Consider the following 20,536-nt stretch of genomic DNA (forward strand, 5'->3'; position numbering starts at 1 on the left):
AGCTCCCTGTGCGCGGCTTCCGTGCCCCTGTAAACAAACAGGGGCACGGATCGAAGGGACCGCGGCGCGGGACATCGGCGGCGCCGGAGGGGGTAAGTACATGTTTATTATGTTTAACTAGCCTTCTCCAGCCCGGACATAAAAAAAAATTTAAACCCGGATAACCCCTTTAAAGAAAAGAAAGTTATTAGGAGCTGTGTTTTTTTAAGTGGGTTTCTTCAGTAGTTTGATATCCGGGCTACAACTAGATCTTACTTAGATCAGCGCAGTTGTGAAGTCACTACTCACTATTTTATATAATTACATTTTAGTGTAAGGCTTCCTGCACAAGGACGTGGCCAAAATCTTGTCTGGCATTCATTTTTCACATACCCAAATAAACTGTAGTCTATAAGTTATCAATTTAACAGGGGATTTTGGCACACATGATCGGATTTCATGCGACACAAATCGGGGCGCGTGGCCGTCGGACAACCTGACTGATTCGGACTAAGCGCGGGATTTAAAATTCAAATTGTGTCAAAAGACAATGCACTCGCATACACAGCGAAGAAGAAGGTGAACTCCGGCGGACCTCAGCGGGGAAGTGACACATGCAGTACATCGGGCACACAATCTTAGTGAATTGCGCCGGACTTCATCCTCGTCAGACAATGCACCTCTGGGATCGCGACAGGACCAGGTAAGTAAATGTGCCCCATTGTACGCAAAAAAAAAAAAAGGCTGTATATACTGAACTGCTATAAAGTATTGCATTCAGTGCTGCTTTGTGTCGCTTGTTCACAAAATTGACAGAACATGGACTATTTTCACTGTTTTCTAAATCTGTGCCAAGAGTAAGAAAAAGGAAAGGAACTGGGGCAAATAACCACCTGTGTTTGTCCAATGAAGCATCAGGTCTCTCTCTCTTCTGCAGCGCACTTTCTCTGTCTTGGCCAACACAGGAAGTATCATCACAAACTAAGGAAGTGACATCAAATCTGTGCTTGGCACTTCCTGTGTTGATCCTTGAAACATTTGATCTTTTTGTAATGCACTATTTCCAGATCATGTCCAGTACCAGAAGGGAGTAAAAGAATTAATAGTAAATTACTTACTTATAGCTTATGGAATTTTAATTCTGATATTTTGTATTTCACACATATCCGGTCAGTATTTCGTAGACAATGAAAAAGGTCTTACTTATTAACTGGTTCATAACACCTTTGTTATTTGACCTGAATCAAGCTAGTGAAACCTCATGTGTGTTATTACATATATAATAGACTTTTCTATAATCAATACATGAACAGATTTATCTACTTGGCCACTAAAATATCTAGGTAACTGTAAAAGGTTCATGTTTATATTCTAGATTTTACATTTACAGCCCTTTCACACTGTATTGTACTATCTGCAGGTCTCTGATGGAGAATGTCCTAGCGTAAACCTTGAATGTATATGCCAAGAGATGTCACTGAATGGCATCTTTCATGTAATCTATGTAATAAAGTTCCTCTTTAAGCACAAATGTACTTTTATGGACATTTAAAAAGGATCCAAGACTTGAAATGATAATTGGGGAAAATAGGAAGTTGAGCAGCAGCAGGAGGGATGAATAATATCCCTAAAATCATGAGGGAGCCATTCATAAGTCTTCGGTCCTCGACAAATAAAAGGACATTCGGTTGAGTCACTAATCATATGGTAACCAGGAGCGGAAATTGACTTGGCAACAACAAATAAACATATGATCTAATATGAAATAGTAAAGACAATAGATATAGTGCCACAGATTACTAATCATAGCAGTCAATATTTAGCTTATGTATCTATTCTCACAGGTTACAGATCCATGGCTTATGACTGCTTATTTTGGCCCATAAATATAGAACTCACAATTTATGATGTCAAACCAAATTTTCTTTTTTGCTCGGTAGTTTATCTTCTCTCAAATGCTGAGTGCCAACTCCTCACTTAGCTGCTGGACACTCTGAGTATTTATTGTATCTACAGCAACTCTCCATTCCAATGAAATGAGCTCACCAAAAGATCCCAGCCGTCCTGCTCTTACTTTGCAAGAAGAGTTTTACACTTGAGGAATCCCTGTCATGACACTAAATGTTTAGTTTGGAGCCATGATTTTTACATCCCATTTTATTTCTTTTTAATTTCCCCCATGGGTGTATTTTACAAGGACTAGCAGTAGTGGAGAAACAAAATCGCCGTACACCAAGGTCAATGTTTAATCCATATTTCATAAATCCATACGGAGGGAAAACCTTCACATTCTTGAGCCTCTGGGAAACTACTGTCCCGCTGTTATCTCAAAGATCCTCATTGTGAAGATACAAGATATTCCAAAATCCATGTTCTGTCTAGTAGTTGCCCGTTTTGTTCACTCATACAAAGCACTTTCAGCGGGGTTATGTTAGCACACCACCTGATTTTTCCTCATGAACCCTGACCAGGCTCCAAGAGATATCTTAGTAGAAGAATCTTAGGAAAAGTGTTGCCAAGTTCACACCCTCATCCAGAAGGTTCCCTTACACATTCTATTAATAATAGTGGAAAATCTAGCGCAGTAAGCCACATATTTCGTTCCACAATTATTACTGGATGCATAATGGAAGGTCCATTTAAGTCCATGGGAAAGAGAAGGTGAACCGAAGACCCTAACTTCACCTTTCGTTTTTAGTTTCTGTTAAGCCCTATAGTTACGAAATATATGATTTAGCCAGTTCTCCGATGGCAGATGGCAGGGCACAGCTAGATTGCTACGCTACACAAAGGAAACACCTCAGTAAGCCTGCATTCACATGACTGTTAGGGGAGCCCCAAGCGTATATACGTCCCCTATAGGCCGGTAATGACCCCACCGTGCGATATGGTGCAGAACACGTGCAGCACCATACAGCTCCGTACATGGCGAAAAGATAGGACATGTCCTATCTTTCTCCGTGTTACAGTGCCTTGCATCGCTAAGGAGAGGGACATGGCGGCATTAAAAATTCAGAAACTAAAACATTCTCCTGTTCTCTAGTTTATCATACCAAGCAGCCCCTTCATGTTTTTTTATATGAGCCCCCCCCTCCCGTCATATGGATTCAATACATACAGCCCCCCTCAACCCATGCATTAGGGATGTCCCCCCCCCCACCCCCACCCCCCCCCAGGAGCTCTGGGTCCCAGCACTTGCCCAGGTATGCCCAGTGCTGGTGCCGGCCCTGATGGAACCCAATGGACCTCCTTACAAATCAATAAGGTCCTGTTGGCATCTGCCATATGAAAGCACAACTTGAATTCTTTTTTTCTCTTCCTGTGATGAAATACAATGTGAAGTCTTCATCATAAAACATGTCAATAAAGAAATTGTTTAATGTGAATAAACTAGTATAACATATAATCCGTAATTCAGATAAAGCTCGACATGCATACACTGTGAATGTACGATGAGCCCGTTGTATCTAAGCCTCTGTTACCAAAGCAACAAAATATTATCTGGGAGCAGTGCACACTGATTTTTGCATCTCCAGAGACACTGTGACCCATTTCTCAAGGACCTGCCAGCTAATCCGTTCTATCAGCCAGACAGTTCATCTACCCAAGTGCTTCCTGCATTCTTTCCTTACTGAGTCTGATGCATGGACACTTCCTATATCCCTGTAAATAACTGACAAGAATGGAATCATCAGCATCAAGAAGAACTAAAAATGTGACAGCTCAGTAGTTCATATTTCCAGGTTAGATATATACGAGTCTAGTGAGATTTTTGAATGTAGAATCCGAAACCAGTACCAATAAAATTGTTATTAAAACTGCAATGCAACCAATGTTGTTCAATATTGTCATGAAATGTATTAAAATTCACTGCCTGCTGTAACTTTATACCGTGGGAAGGGGGAAGGGCTCCTGCACAGTGTAACAGCCTATGGAATGACAGCATGGAGGGGCTCTGGTAACGCCTCCCAGATCCCTTCATTTCACAAGTTGATTTTAGAAGGAAGGAGGCCATGGATAACAGATAAGAAGATTATCACAGTCACAGTGCCTGGATCTATGAGTAATGATGGTATATTGACTTTAAACTTTTCAAATTAAGAAATCAAATTCCAATAGAATTAATTAATTAATTAATTAATTATTGATTTTACTTGTCTTCAAGACCAAAGTAAAATTTTACTTACAAACAAAATCTTTAACCCTTTGTAAATGCCAAAATGCTTCAGGTTAGTGGATGCAGATCAGAAAAAGGCAGAGCACTGATCTCTTAAATTATAGCCCAGTAAAGAAAACAATGGGATGTGACTGTGCACAAAGCCTGGATTAATAGAAACATCTCACAATCCAAATGTCCTCAATGCACAAATGTCAGTGTGCACAATCTAAATGTGTGCAATGAGAAACTAAATTTGGTGCAGATTTAAAAAAAAAATTTCTACAGCCAAAAACAACAATTAGTTTGGCAGCTCACCTTGCACAGACAATGATGTACTCAGTGGACCATGAAGATTAAACCATATAAAAGTCCCTTTTAAATGGACCCCAAGATGGTACTACAGTCAGAAGAGCCAATCTAGCATCACCCTTAAAGGGAACCTGTCATCGGAAATTGGCTTAATAAACCACTAGCAGTGCGTTGTCGAGCAGCTAAAAAGCTTCTAGATGATGTTTCTTTTATGGTCCAGTTTGGTGGCATTATCCAGAAAATCAACTTTGAAGTGAGATGTAAATTGGTTTTATGAAGTCAAGGAGGCAGAGAGTTTAACATTGAAGTCAAGCTTTCCCTGCTTAAAATGCCCCCTTCCCTGTAAGTGATGGCGCTGCATCCAGGGACATCACTGATCAAACTCCTGAAGTCTGACGCATGATGTCAATCACATGGCAGGAAGTGTTCAGAGGCAGGGAGAGCTTGACTTAAATGTTAATCTCTCCTCCTCCATGACTTTATACAACCAATTGACATCTCACTTTAAAGTTCACTTTCTGGATGATACAACCAAACATGAAAGATACATGATATGGAAAGTGTTCAGCTGCTTGACAACATACTGCTAGGGATTTATTAGGCCAATTTCTAATGACAGGTTCCCTTTATGTAACCATCATGTCAGATGATTATTTTAATATTGTGGATGGGGGTGTTGTGACCATTTTTCTAATACACTTCATTAATAAATTCTTAGTTTGTAAAGAGAAAGGTCTCTCTTTGATCCATTGTTTGTTACACAGTTGTGATTGTTAACCCGTTCTGCTTTCTCCCTGGGTGTAGTATGCAATGAGCATTATTTTCAAAGTTCAAACTTTGAAGGGGTTAGTCCTCCCAACTTTCAAGAAAGTGACATGACATGAGATAATATAGAAACCTGTAAGTCTTTTTCAAAAGGAATAGACTCCCAACTGTGGACAGCACTGTTATAACATTTTTAAACTCTGTCAGTACAGTGTAGGGAACTGGTTTGGATAGAAAAGAGCCTTTAGACATCGGATCACCTAGGTAACACCGTATCATAGGTTAAGATTTTCTTCCCAAAAACATTCTGTGAGCATGTTAACCAAAAATTGGACCACCAGACACATATTTTATTAAACAAGTATAACTGCTACAATGTAAAATCTGTAGGGTGCAGTAAAAAAACACATACAGAATTTTGTGGATCTCCACTAAACAAAACCTTCAGGGAGGGGAGGGGCAGCTTGTGAAATAAACTCACGCCTGGTCTGCTTGAGGCTGCGATTGACAGTCAGCTGCTGGGGTTGTATCCAGGAACTCCTCAAATACCTGCTCCTCACCTTCCCTTGCTGAATATTTTGTCATTCCATTTCTGCTTTTACTATATTGCTGCATATTCCAACCTTGTTATGTTATTTTGCCTCTCAATTCTGTACCTCGCCGCCACCTTGGATCTGACCCAATTGCTTGGACTCTGCATCTGTCTATTTATGTGATGTTTGTGTGATATTTGTTCTTATGTGTTTGTATGTCATCTGCACATACCCAGAGTAGGGATTTTCAACTAGTTGTCTACTGTGGCTTACCACAACTTGGGCAGTTAGGCATGGACGGGGCTTGTGGGTAGCTCAGGGCAGGCCCGGCGCCAGCACCCGGCCAACTCGGGCAAGTGCCGGGGCCCCGGGGTACTGGAGGGGCCTACTCGGGCCCCCGGATCAATTGTACCAGTGTCGCTATAAGACACTGGTACAATTGATCACCATCCGGATCGATCACTTTTCTGCCTCTATGCTGCGGTGGTCGGGAGCGCAGCATAGAGGCAGAATCTAAAACTCACCTGTCCCGGTTCCCACGATGCGGCGCTCCGCAGGGTATGCGACGGCTCTGAAGCCGGTGCAAGTGATGACGTCATCGGATCACGTGTGCCGGCGCATATGGGAGGCCCAGGCCGAAGATAGCTGCAGGCGCTGCTCCGGTGGAACCAGGAAAGGTGAATTCTTTTTTCTTTCCCGAAGGGGGGGGGTCAATGTGTCTGCAGGGAGAGGGGGGAGGTAGGGGGTCAGTGTGTCCGCCGGGGGAGGGGGGAGGGATGGGGTCAGTGTGTATACAGGGGGAGAGGGGGGGTCAGTGTGTCCGCGGGGGGAGGGAGGGGGTCAGTGTGTATACAGGGGGAGAGAGGGGGGGGTCAGTGTGTCCGCGGGGGGAGAGAGGGGATCAGTGTGTCCACGGGGGAAGGAGGGGGGTCAGTGTGTCTGCAGGGGGAGGGGGGGTTCAGTGTGTCCGCAGGGGGGTTAGGGGGTCAGTGTGCCCGGAGGGGAAGGGGGGGTGTCAGTGTGTCCGCAGGTGGAAGGGGGGGTGGTCAGTGTGTCCGCAGGTGAAAGGGGGGGGTGGTCAGTGTGTCCGCAGGTGGAAGGGGGGGTGGTCAGTGTTTCCGCAGGTGGAAGGGGGGGTGGTCAGTGTGTCCGCAGGGGAGGAGGGGGGGTTAGTGTGTCCGCAGGGGGAGGGGGGGCAGTGTGGCCACTGGAGGGCGGCCCACGGAGGGGCCCACTAAGGCTCTGTCACCCAGGGGCCCACTAAAACCTGGAGCCAGCATTGGCTCAGGGCCTGCACATCTTTCTCTTGTCTTTACATCTACAAACTGTCCCCACCATTATGCTGCTCAAGAGGTCAATAAAAGACGTGCACTATATGCAGATTGGCTGGTTGGTAAAAAAGTTTGACAAATATTGCTCTGGAGGGAAAATGTAATGGGTAAAGGGAAAAAATTATGGTCTTATTTATCAACCCACAAAGGAGCTGTTTTGCATGCAATGCACATCAATTTGGGTTCTCCTCCAGTATGCATATTTGGAAATGTAGCTGCAGACAAAGATTCAGTTCCCACCTTGTTTTTTAATAGCTTGTATCTCCGATTTTGTAGCACACAATACCACAAGCCTTGAAAGGCAAGATTCTCATCTTTAATATCATACCACAGAGCTCAAGATAAGAACATCTCAAGTGATAATCATCCTCCAGCCTCTAAAAGTGACTCTTCGCAGGTAAAATATGACTCTTCTCTGCTCATGTGCTTTGGAGGAGATTTTTTCCTTTATCAATAATTGGGTGAGATTTTACATACAAGAGGGGACTCTAGAAATGCCATTTCATACCCTACCTGTGGGGCTAGTAGACTAATGGAATAAAGCAAGCAGCAGCACTTTGTAGTTTAGTAGATTCATGGAGAAAAATCTGGCTGGCTGTCATCAGATATCAGTTGTCGAGGTGGTTCGTCCCATGGTTAAAACTTAAAGGCACCATCCATCTTGCGATCTTGTACATAAAAATAATTCACAAATCAAAATTCCAGTTAACTTGTTTTTGAAATTTTTATGGTTTATATTTTCGTCTCCTCCTCATCATGGTCTTTCCAAATTTGGTCACAGCTATTTAGAATTCGTAGGGCAGTGTCAGCCTTACATACAGCAAATGACATCTGCATTTCACATTCTCCAGTGCTCATGAATTCAGCCTCAGCCCTAATGTATCCATCTGGTCATTCAATATATACAGTATGTATCCGTTTAACTACATTGGCTCTGAGTTCTGGAAGAGGGATTTCCCATCAACTCTCTCCTCCAAAGTAAAGGAACATTTGTCTGTTTAGTTTAATGATAACCATAGTTGACTTAAATATCAAATGTATAATCTTGCTCTCTAATTTCCAAGATTTCTGGTGACCGCACACTGCACTAGACAGTTTTATGATGTCATTTCATTTAAATATTGGGGCCCTTGTATGCTGATCTGAGTCTACGTTACCGTCTGTGTTACGTTCTGGCTAGACTGATGTTAAAATATTTTAAAAATGTCAAAGTAAACAAGAATACTACAAAAATGATCTGGAAACAATTTATAATGAGTGAAAAAATTCTATGGACTGTTGAGGCCAAGGTACACAAAAGACTCACCGGCCGACGGCTGTAAAGAGGCGATTTCTCCTAAATAAAACACAACTACTTCACCCTGGAGGATTTCAGTAGCCAAGATGAAATGATGATTAGTAGTAAATAAAATATTGCATTAAAATAGCCGAAAATGTCTCCTCTCCTCCTCCAAATTGTGGGATCAGACTGCTTTTTGCTTTGAATACCAAGCATTCCATCTGCCCGCCAGCTGTGCTCCTTAATCCTCTCTAATAACTGCAGCTCGCACTGCACCCTGAGAATCCACAACTATGAAAAACTTTGCTTCACACTCACTGCCAGAATTGATTTTTAGACATTTGTCTCATATGAAAGCAGTGTAAACAGTTTTTTACTGACAGGTGGTAAATTTCCAGTCGAATATCTAAAATGACATGTAAAACTTAGTTTGCAGCTGCACTGTACAGGGACATCCACCCACTTTACTGTAATGTACTGGAGTAGAGAATGTATAAACATTATAGCAAAAATGGGAGAAGACATGGGTTCTCTTACTAGTATACAGACCCTAGAGTGGAAGCCTCTCCGGCCGCAGAAACTGAAAAGGAATCTAGTGGAGGTAGGAAATTACCGTAAGTAAATGCATTCTGTCTACAGCTCTGAACCAAATAATGTATGGCATTTCATCAAGCACATGTACTGTCTCTGCCCACCAATGGTTCCTTGATCCCCATTTTTTTTCTTCCCTACAGGGATAACATGCCCTCCTTAAGGGAATCTATTGGGACATTTATGCATCCTCAACCATAAAGAGAACGAAATTCACAAAGGCTCCATTATTATAAACATGTATATTATATTCTGAAATTATGTGCCTTTCCAGGATAGAAAATATTGATGGTATGGTATTGATGGCCTGTCCTTAGCATAGGCCATTAATATTACATTCAGACACCTGACAACCCACACTTTAGCTGCTCAGAGCAGAAGCAGTGCTCTGGTGAACATGGCTTCTACCTTCCAGGCTGCTGTCGTAACTTCCATTGTCAATATGGACTGACTGCAGTTTGGACACATTCAAGTAACAAGGGCAGAGCTGCTATACAATTTATGGGGCTGTACTGTATTGGTGATATCTTCATGCAGGTGATCAGTGGTGGTGCCAGGTGTCTGCATCCATTTTAGATTGAGAATTGATTTATATCTAAACCTGAGACAACCAAGTTCAATACAAGCTGGAAAGGGCTTCTACCTATCCTGATCAGCTTGATTGACAGATCTTTACCTATTTGCATGAAAGGAGATATTCATCAATCAAGCTTAGCCAGACAAGGAGAAGACAGAGTTGGTCAAAACTTTGAGATACTTCTCCTGTTTCACGAGTGGAAAATATGATTTTGAAAGGTTGTCCGTCAGGATTTCATGCCGACCATGGTTTGTGGTTTGGAAAGCATCAATCTTCAAACAGATTTCCTTAAAGGGAATTCATCGCAATACTTTACCTGCCAGATCAGGCTGCCATGTTATGTAGGGCTATGCCCAAACATGTCACCTTTACATTTGTTTTTATTGCCCAGATGTTGCTTCTTTGACAAAACTTAACTTTGAAAATATGAAAAGTAGGCTAAAATGCTTGCGGCAGGGCACATCTTGCTGGACCCAGGAAACACATAGCTGAAGGGGGAAGGATGAGGGAAAGCGGTGGTCAGTGGAAGCCAGAGCCCTGTAATGCTCTGCTAACTTCCTCCAAAGCACTTCAGCCTGATTTGCATTTGTATAAGGTCAACATTTGGCACATAAGGAGTAGCTGGAACAAAACCAAAGCTATTGGTAGCATGTGTGGGCATAGCCCAACATAACATAGCAGTTAGTTCATATAGGTAAATTTTGATGATAAATTCGCTTTATTATGAGACTGTAGTAGTCATATAAAAGCTAGTATACAAAGTCTATTCTAGAATTGATGGGGCCACATGTCTCAAGGGAACCTGACATCAGGAGTCCTTTTTCAGCCCTTCCACATGTCCCCATAGAGCAGTGATGGCGAACCTTTTAGAGACCGAGTGCCCAAACAACAACCAAAATCCACTTATTTACCGTGAAGTGCCAACATGGCATTTTAAGCAGTAACTCATTGTAACCTGTTCTTCCACATATTTTAATTGTATCGGCCCCCTGAGGCAACCAATACAGTTGAAAGAAGGAGGGCAAATTCAGACCATCATTGTAGCTTCTCTCCTAGGTCTCTCTGTACAGGAAGAATAGTTTGTCCAACACAATGACCACCAAAGATCTTCTGTTAAAACTTTTTCATCTTTCCCCCAGTTCCAAACTGTCAATAAAGTGTTGCTTTAAAATGGCGCTGAGAGCAGTTGCCTGTGAATGCAGGAAGATTTGGTGGATTTGGTCCTGTTTGGTGAACTCTGTCCTGGGGCAATTGCCTGAGTGACCAGAGAAAGGGCTCTGAGTGCCACCTCTGGCACCCGTGCCATAGGTTTGCCACCACTGCCATAAAGAATAGTGTACACACTGCCAACGAGAAAAAAGTTAGATCAAAGTTTACCTTTCAGTAAGCAGAGCTATGTCTCTAGTCCCATGGCAGTGGCCAGGGAGGAGTGGGGCAGACATGTATGACATCCCGAGGGGGGATGCAAAGTAGGATGGAGATATGAGGGACATAAAACATGTGATTCCGCTATGTTGCCTTGCTCATCAAAGCTGTATGCACTGGATTTCCTAAACTGTATTTGCTAGGGTGTAGAGTATCATACATTGTGCATATGTGGTGTCCATAATGTATTCTAGCCAAATAAAATGAATCATAACATGTCCTTAACATTATTGCACCCTTGTCCAAAATCACTTTATTCAACACATCTGGCAAATGGATGCCTTTAACACTGCATCATTACTCAAGATAATATTCTAGCTAGGTGCGGACAAACTTGTACAAAGCTCTACAGAACTGGCTACATCCCCATATATTACATACTGGCACAGAATCCTCACTTGTTACTAGTCCTAGATTTATTTAATGGCGTCTCAAAATGTCTCCAATAAAATGAAGAATCTGCAGGCAATGGAGATGAGGGAAGGGGGGGGGGGGGGGGCGTAAGCAATACTCTCCAGTTTGGAAACACAATTATGGCTTTTGAAGATATCTTCTAATAACACATTTATGTTATGCAATGCTAAAAGGGGCCTTCATTCTGGAAACTGGTGTAAAAAACACAGAATAAAGAGAAATTAGGAGACTATGCCCTGATGCACAGGTAAATTAATTTGCATAAGGATAAAAACTGCATTTTCAACAATAATATGACAAGTTACTGGGAAAGCTATTTCTGGAAAGTTCATCAGGTGCACAATACTATTCAGTTTTACTTGTGGAAGGCATTTTGCTGCTGAAAACATTTTTGGTAAGAGTTTGGTTCGATCTCTGCCCTAGTACTATCCTTATGCTATTCGACTATTTTCTAGGGTCATCCAAATTGTGTCAGATTTTCACATCCAATTTTTACAGCTCTGAGCCTGGAAACATGAGTGAAGAAGTGACTGCACAAGATCACTTGCCCACAAACTACTTTCTGATATTAACGCTGTCCAAGTCAGACACAACTCTGACTCACTGATAGTCAATTATGCTATGCACATGTTTTGTCATAGTCCATTCATCTGGTCTTATCCTATCCAATAAAATTACAGCATGCGCGACTCTGATCCGAGTCTTGCATAAAACTCGCCTAATGCAATCAGTGGGAGCATTAAAAAAAACGGACGGCATCTTGATGCCTTCCTAGTGTGGTCAGTGTTTTCATGCACCTGTTTCAGGGATGTAGCTCAGAGTTATAAAAATTTGACCTGAAAATCTGACACATCTCACATGACACTATGACTACAAAAAATACATGGTCGGATATCACTAGGATTGAAATTGGGCCAAACTCTGATCAAAATCAGAAGTTTTTTAACTGATACGAATTATACGATTTTATCATTGTTTACAGGAAAGTGGCCTAAATAATGTACTCACCATGTCATCAACAAAAAAATAATACACCCTTACAACCATGAACGTGCCTTTGTATTTTAGGACAGAGATGGTCCATTGAGATATTATTCTCTGATATCTTTGTAACATATAAATAAATTTGTCATCCCTTTTTTACGGATGGTTAACCAAAGCTGCAGACTCATAGGATTCTACAGAACTATGTGACCTATATTAATTTTTATACTAAGGACACTTTCCTTTAAAATGTCTTTTTCCCTGATGAATTACTGAGGAACCTGTGTGTGTTTAGATATTATGATGAGGTATGGATTCACTGGCATTGTTTTCCTAGGACACTATCAATGCATGAAATCTAATTCCTAATTACTGAGGGATCTATGTGTGTATATGTATAGGGACCTATATGTGTATAGTCTACCCTAAAAAATGGATAGTAGAAGAATAATGGAAAAGGAACCATAACCAGAAAGATAAACGATCAAATGTTACAGTAGTATAACGTACATCTAAATATAGATTGTAAGCCCTCAAAGGCAGGGTCCTCCTCCTACTTGTCTCCTGATGACCGTAGTTTTGTATTTTGTACTTGCATTTGTTCTTGTCTTAATATAATGGGGGTCATTTACTAAGGGCCCGATACGCGTTTTCCCGACGTGTTACCCGAATATTTCCGATTTGCGCCGATTTCCCCTGAATTTCCCCCGGTATTTTGGTGCACGCGATCGGATTGTGGCGCATCGGCGCCGGCATGCACGCGACAGAAATCGGGGGGCGTGGCGAACGAAAACCCGACGGATTCAGAAAAACCGCTGAATTTTAAAAAAAAATGTGTCGCGAAAATTGCACTTACCTTCACTCGGCCCGGCTCAGTGTATTCCAGTGCGTTCAGATGCTCTTCAGCGCAGCAGTGCCACCTGGTGCACGGCGGAGGAACTACCTTAATAAATCCCGGCCGGACCCGAATCCACCGCAGAGAACGCGCCGCTGGATCGCGAATGGGCCGGGTAAGTAAATCTGCCCCAATGTATGTGAACTCCTTACTGTGAATTAATGGTGCTCTATAAATAAATAAATAATAAATGGAGAATAACTCCATCTCACTGTTAAGGCCTCAAGATGAGAGTGAGACGAATTCAAATATTTATCTCCTTTCAGCTCTGTACGTTTAATAAAGTCCCCTTCCCTCCAATGTAATTCTAGACCTTTGATCCCCCAGAAGCAGCTGTCCAGCATGAGCGGATTTGTGCTCTTCTTTGCAGTGTCAAAATAAGGGGTGACCCTCTAAACCTCTCGATATTGCGTACATGTTCTTCAATTCTGGTGGATATTGTACATATAGAGAGACCTACATAAATCTTGTTACAGTGGCATTGTACGCACTAAATTACCCCTTTGGTATAAGCTCCTGATTTTATAAATGGGGTTGTAGTCCACTTTTTTCACAGTTCCATCTGAGTCTCAAGAAGTTGCCTTTGACTATGATGTTCAACCAGACAGACAAAAAGCAGCTTGAGGTTCCCACTGTAGCAGTTACTGTCTGGGGTTTCTGAGTTAGGCAGTCCCACTTTCAGAACATTTGGAGTCAAGCCGCCGGCCGAGGCTACTCCGCTCTCTATTCCACACCATTGTACCACGCAGAAACCAAGGAGTGATGCCTCTGTGGACATCATATATACAGTAAAATACTATCTATGAGCTTCGTCTAGTTGGATTCTGGCACCTTCCTTTATCATTACACCTAAGCAACGTTGTTGTATCTCTTTCCACAGAAGTGTTAGTTCATGACACGTGTGTTAGTTCTTTGTATGTGCAGGCAGCGCTGGTGTATTACCCATTACTGATTGTTTATGCATTTGTTTATTTCATTCTGCATTCAGGCTTGAGGTGCCTAAGGGGAATATTGTTCACCAGTTATGTATGGGGCTCCCACGGCACCACCCTTGGCAGCTCAAGTGGTAAGATTAAATAATTCTAAATGAGTCTGCCAAACAGAAATCAAAAATGTCAACTTACCCAATACTTTCACAGTATGTGGCTGTAAAAATTCACTTTAACCCAACAAATGTTTTACATTTCATGACTCTACAGTTGCTGAACTGCTAGATGGGTAGCACATGCTTAACTCCAGCATGTTCACACCAGCCACCCATGAGCTTTAGGTCTTTTTCAGAATATCTCACAACAACTTAAGCATCTCCAAAATGCAGACCTTGTGATGTATTATTATAGCTATGCAGTGGTAAGTACCTTCTGTAAGTGACTGAACAACATACAAATGCAGTTTACTCATGTATAAGTGGACAGATGAGTGAAGGCTAGAAGTCAGATTCCATATCACAGGCAAGTGAGAGTGTCAATGCTGTCCCCTATCCACCCAGAACGCTAGGCACATGAGCGTTAGAAACGGACCATAGAGCCATGAAAGAAGGTAGACTGAATTGACTTTCTCTTATAAAAAAAAAAGAGTGTCACTTATCTGGGAAAGAGAAGACTCCAGAATGTGTAACAAAAATAGAAGGCAGGTCAGTGCAGACAATGCCCTGAGTCCTGGGAGTACCAGCGTTTGATTAAACCCTGCCCCCGTGCCAACGCCGGATATATCAGGAGACTATATAAATCAAGATTTACGCAATTATCCAGTGACCATTCAACTTGAACGGTCAGAGCCAATAGTGAGTGGCGAGGTGTAGGCCAGGAATGCCCCACACCGGCCCACTTCACCACTGGCCACACCTCCTCAACGACCCTTCACACCCTCTTGCGATTATTTCAGGGATTGTCATCAAAAACTGGCATACAAGCCCTGATAAATGTCCTCTCTGGAATTCATGGGAGTGTGATGTTGACCTACCTAAATATTATAGCAGACAAAGTACAGTAAAGTAAAGGTAACAGGGATGAACCTGTGTAGACAACACAGACAGGTTTAGTGTCCCATTAAATAACATTCTATAGGTGGCACTTGGTATAATAAGAAACTGTTAATTCTTTATCTGCCTGTAATATGACACTGGGTCATTGAAATAATTTATTGCTGCTAGCTGACAATACAGAATCTCTCTTACACATGGAGAAGGAAGCCTTTGTCCCATGTGATGAAATTCCAGACCATATGAACAAAATACCCATCATAAATGAACAAAGACATCTACTGTAACAAGTGCACAGGTGTGTGATCTTCACTACCGCTCCTGACTCTGCGGTCCAGGTAACAAATCACTGTGCCCTCAAGAAATGAATTACTGAGTGGCAAAGTTTTGACAGTTTTTCTGAGGTTACCCATCATAGATTGAGGGGACAATTAAGGAAGCAATTAAAGAGCTTATATTATCTTCACAATAACAAGACACATCTGCTTTTACTCCTTAATGAAGTATAACATTAGGGGACTCCATGGTGTATTTGTTCTAACTGCACCATGACGTTCCCCAATGTTATGGAGATCACAGGCGCTCAGCAGCCCATTCATTAACAGCGGGATAATGATAGCTGTGATCCTGGTTGTTTAAAGCCTTTAGGCGCAACAGTCAAACATGGACGCAGCATTTATAAGGCTTCGGGAATGGTGCTGATCGTCTCTATGGCATCCCCAGGGTCCAATGAAGAACTGCACTACCAACCTTGACTGCCTGGCTGATCCTGCTAGGGACAGGACCGGGCAGTGTCAATGCTAGACTGTGCATTTGTGTAGGATGACTATCCTAATAGTGCCTGGTCCCTCCCATTGAGACCGCAGAGAGCTGGTGACATCAGGGACCAGGAAGTCCATTGAGTTGTTAAAAGTGCAATAAACGCTATGCTAAAAGCTGATCTTTGTTGTCTGAAAATGAGATGTAACATATCATCTCCATGAGCATTTTGTAACATGGATTAAAAAGTCATGGCACATGGCAATACAAAACAAAAGCCTAGATATGGAGAGAATCAGAGGAAATTATAATGCAGGATAGAGACAGAGGTTTATGTAACTGTCAGAGAAATGGCATTTGGGCTGTCATCCTAACTTATGTGATGATTCTGAAGTTTTAATTTCGTACCAATAGACTAGAGAAATGATAAAATGTAAATGTTCCACTATGTTACCCAATGGATCTATGATGTAACTTTTTAGTAACGACTGGAGACCCTTTTACAGTGGAAAGTGGTCGTGGCCTAAGTTGCAACAAAAATGTTGGGAATTTTTTTTTTAATGAAAATGCAGCTTAACCAGAAGTGAAAAGACCGAAACCTTCCGTAGACTTTAACTCGACTTGCCATTCAGCATGTAAATAAATCTAGCATGATCCGGAACGGTCTACTCTAACTTTGCACAGGAGTAGGGTCTAACTTTCAGACAAGTCAATGGGATATTTTCAAAAACTTGTAGAAAACCTGCCTCAATGTAATAAGGCAGAGGTCATACATGGAGCATGTAAATAAGGTGAATATACAATTTAACAATTTAATAAAGAAATTCTCCACAAAAGATGGAATTAGCCTAAACATCCACAGTACCTGAAATTACTATCTTAGGGCATTTTTACCAACTAGATGGTTAAAAACAGAGCCCTTACGAGTCTGAGACACTCACTTTCCAAAATGCCTCTTTCCTGTGTACACGGCTAGAGTCCTATATTTTTAGTATAATTATTTCACTGTTACACAGGAAAAAGAAATACACTTCCATGCACATTTTTTCCAGGGTATGAATACCAGGTCAAAGAGTCCATTCCCTTCCTGTACAGTCACATACACCCCAGCAAAGACAAAATTATAATCTCTCTAAATAATTTTTATTCTGGCAGAATTCCATATGTTAGCCAGTCCAAAGAACACACTGCATGTTGCCTTCCACAGGAACAGCGTCTACTCTTAATTAAGTGGAGTCAAAATTTAAGGTAAACTGCCAAACCCAAATTACATGATTTACTTGGCTTGTGTACATCAGATTTGTTAAGGGACATTTCGATCATACCTTGACAAAATACACTTTGCTTTTCCCTAAATGATGAATAAGAGGTTGTCATAACCAAACCTATTTCTAGAAGCACTGGAAGTAATGTCATCATTCTCGTAAGTGATTTTTCCACTCCCTGATCCTATCTTTAAATCCATAATTCCATAATCAACACTTATCAATTATCCATAGGATAATCAGTACATATCCGATCACTGGGGACACTCATTGAGAATCAGTGGCTTGACATTGAAACAACTGTTAACAAACAAAACATTCTCCAACAAATCTGAGTGAGCTAGAGAAATTTAGCAAAATGTCCTGGCTTCTTTTTATGTAAAAAAAGACAAAAACTGGAGACAAAAGACAAAAGACAAGCCCCAACAGATTTGAGATTGTTACTACAGCTAAAGGTGGTCTTACAATCTATTGACACAGGGGGAGGAACTTCACACTTATTTTTTTTTAATTTTCAAATATTGACCCATATTATTTTCTTCACACTTCATAAATACTTGATACTTATTTGTGTGTTGCTCGATCACATAAAATTTCAATAAAATACATTTACGTTTGTAGCTCTAACATTGAAAAATGAGGAATACTGTGTGCTGGTCCACTGTGCATTTTTAAATTGGGCTCTGCATGTAGTTTTACCTACTATGGGTGAAGAATGAGAATCTGTATTCACAAGCAACAACTTGTACATGCAGAGATATGTACAGGATCACTTGCCAAGTAGAGATGAATGAAAGAGAATATTAGGGAAAGTGGAGATCAAACAGAAAAATGTTAGCTCACAAACCGCTTTACAAAAGTAATTAAATTCATTTGCATTCATATACAAGTACCACACCCACCCAACAACACAGCATGGAGTGAATGAGACCAGGTAGGAGCATATATTTAGTTTGTAAAAGGCTCCTAAATAAGGACTACAGAACCTATGTTTGGATTCCATAGAGCATTTGCAGTTTTTATTTTTGCAGTACAGAATAGAAGCAAAACTGTGTAATTGCAAGCATTAGAAAGACCTTAAAATAAAACTTTATATCAGTTTGGTCTTATGGTGGCAGATGCCGCTCAGTGTTACCAATTCTGGTATAAAAAAAACAAACAAACATGCAGATAATTTTAATGTTAATGTATGGAGTTCCATATGTTTGGTGCTTCACATGACACTGAAACCATGGCTCCAGTATTACATGGTAGCGGTAATCAGACATGTGCTCCTCAAAATCCTGAGTACAAGTTCATAGAAAAAAAAGCAACAGCTAAATACTGGAAGTCTATAGATCGCTGAGGAATGTATTATGAGGAAAAACACTTCCTGTCAAACTACCATAAGGAAACTTTCATTTCCTAAACAGCATGAAATATCCTACACTGAGGTGTAAAGCGCTTACACTAGAAGGCATCAATAGCTGTAGAGCAAAAACAACAATATAACAAAATATTCATTTTACTCCTGTATGAAAAAAAGAAAAACTAGAAATATTGTAGATATTAGTAACAGTCCATCATAGACGCAATTGTCTTATGAACCAGAGATGAAGAAGATGGGGATCAGTGTAAGGGAACGAAAAGTTCATAGTAAAACCTAAATTTGTAACTCAATTTCTTTATTGTTTTCATTCACCGCTAATTCCAAGGCTTTTTTTTTTATTTCAGCAGATTTTGTTGTGATCAGGTAGAGGATTAGCACCTTTCCACCATCTAAGGTCACTTACACACTTGCCATGTATGCTTGCTAGAATCTCCAGCCCCAAAACTCAAGACTGGAACAAAACGGACATGCTGAGTTCAGTTATACTCTTCAGCTCTCGGGTCGGAGGTCTCGGGCAGCAAACGTTGCGAGTGTGATGTGAGTTGGATGCATCACACTTCCAAGTGTGTAAGGGGCCTAAGAGCTCTCTGGTGACTGCAATCTAGTACAATTCAGAATTCACTCTTCTTAACAGTACGTAAAATATTCTCCAATTTATATGGTTAAGTGTACATTCACATCACTTTTTATTGATACGCTTAAGGCGTACTAGCTGAATGTGTCCATAGACATATACTGACAGACAGAGGCATCCTTTCCATCCTGCTTTGTACTTCCAAGCAATGTATACACTCAACGGAGGCTATACAAACCTATGGGGACAGATGCAACTGTATTGCATCCATCCATACATTGTGGGAGGTACCCAGTGATGTTTCCTTAGAGGAAACATCCTACACATCGGCAGAAGCCAATTACTGAGCTCACTCCTCATTCCGCTTACAGTGAGGAGGGATGGAAGAGGGCGATGTGTGAGATACTTCCTTGCCCTCTGTTGTAAGATTACATCGGACATCCACCCAACTGATCTTTACAACGGAGGGCTACAAAGAGATGTGAATGTAGCTTTACTTGATGGATAAAACTAATAAGTTACAAAGTAACATACGGTATGTCAATAAAAAAAAAATCAATGTAAAAATGTGAGTGTGAGTTGAGCCAACCAATTCTACTTTTTCCTTCTGGAGTATTGTCTGATCTGTCATGTGAATTCAGCTCTAGTAGACAGACTTAATTGTGACTTTTGGAGGTAAAAAGTCACACATCCACTTCATACATTAACACCTCATGTGCTACATTTATTACGCTGTCTAAAATACTCCAGTAAGATGAGTAAGATGCCTGCCTAATGATATATCTGCCCCAATGTTCTCATGGGAAATGCCTACATGAAACACATACATACCTTGAGAGTCTTGTTCATTTGCCTTCGGACTGCTTCTTGCCCTGCGTTCAGTCTTTTTAAGTCCAGCTACACCTCCCACTCCTCCACAGCTGGCTCCATTGTGAGCTTTGCCATTGCCGTTATACATAGTTGTACAGTTTCCTAAATGGCTCTTGTATAAAGTGGAAGGAGGGCTGTTCAACCGGTTTTGTCTATCGATCTGTTTGAGCTTTTTGTGTTGAGGCTTGCAATACTGGTCTTCTCGCGTAATGTAACTGGACATCCCAAACAGTGGTATGATTTCTGAAGACAGAAAAAAAATGTAGATATGAGATAAATATCACACCATTAGATGTTATTATTCATGTAATGTTTGAACAAAGACCTATCACACCCATGACTCTGGCACAAGTAACTGAATGGTAAGTCTATGGTATAGTACAGTGGTGGCGAACCTATGGCACTGGTGCCAAAGGCGGCACTCGGAGCCCTCTCTGTGGGCACCCAGGCCAGCACCCCAGCATGAAGTTCACCAGA

The 20,536-nt window shown here is 41.4% G+C and overlaps 1 protein-coding gene across 2 annotated transcripts in view; it reads right to left on the reverse strand.

The window, feature by feature from the left end:
• FNDC3B (fibronectin type III domain containing 3B) overlaps positions 1–20,536 on the reverse strand; it is a 188,027-nt gene that overhangs the window by 82,159 nt on the left and 85,332 nt on the right. For both annotated transcript variants that reach the window (XM_072142793.1, XM_072142794.1), the window contains exon 6: positions 20,021–20,302. In XM_072142793.1, coding sequence (XP_071998894.1) covers positions 20,021–20,302 — 282 coding nt within the window. The remainder of the gene's footprint in view (positions 1–20,020; positions 20,303–20,536) is intronic.

The sequence above is a fragment of the Engystomops pustulosus genome, chromosome 3, assembly GCF_040894005.1.
Source record: "Engystomops pustulosus chromosome 3, aEngPut4.maternal, whole genome shotgun sequence".
NCBI lineage: Eukaryota > Metazoa > Chordata > Amphibia > Anura > Leptodactylidae > Engystomops > Engystomops pustulosus.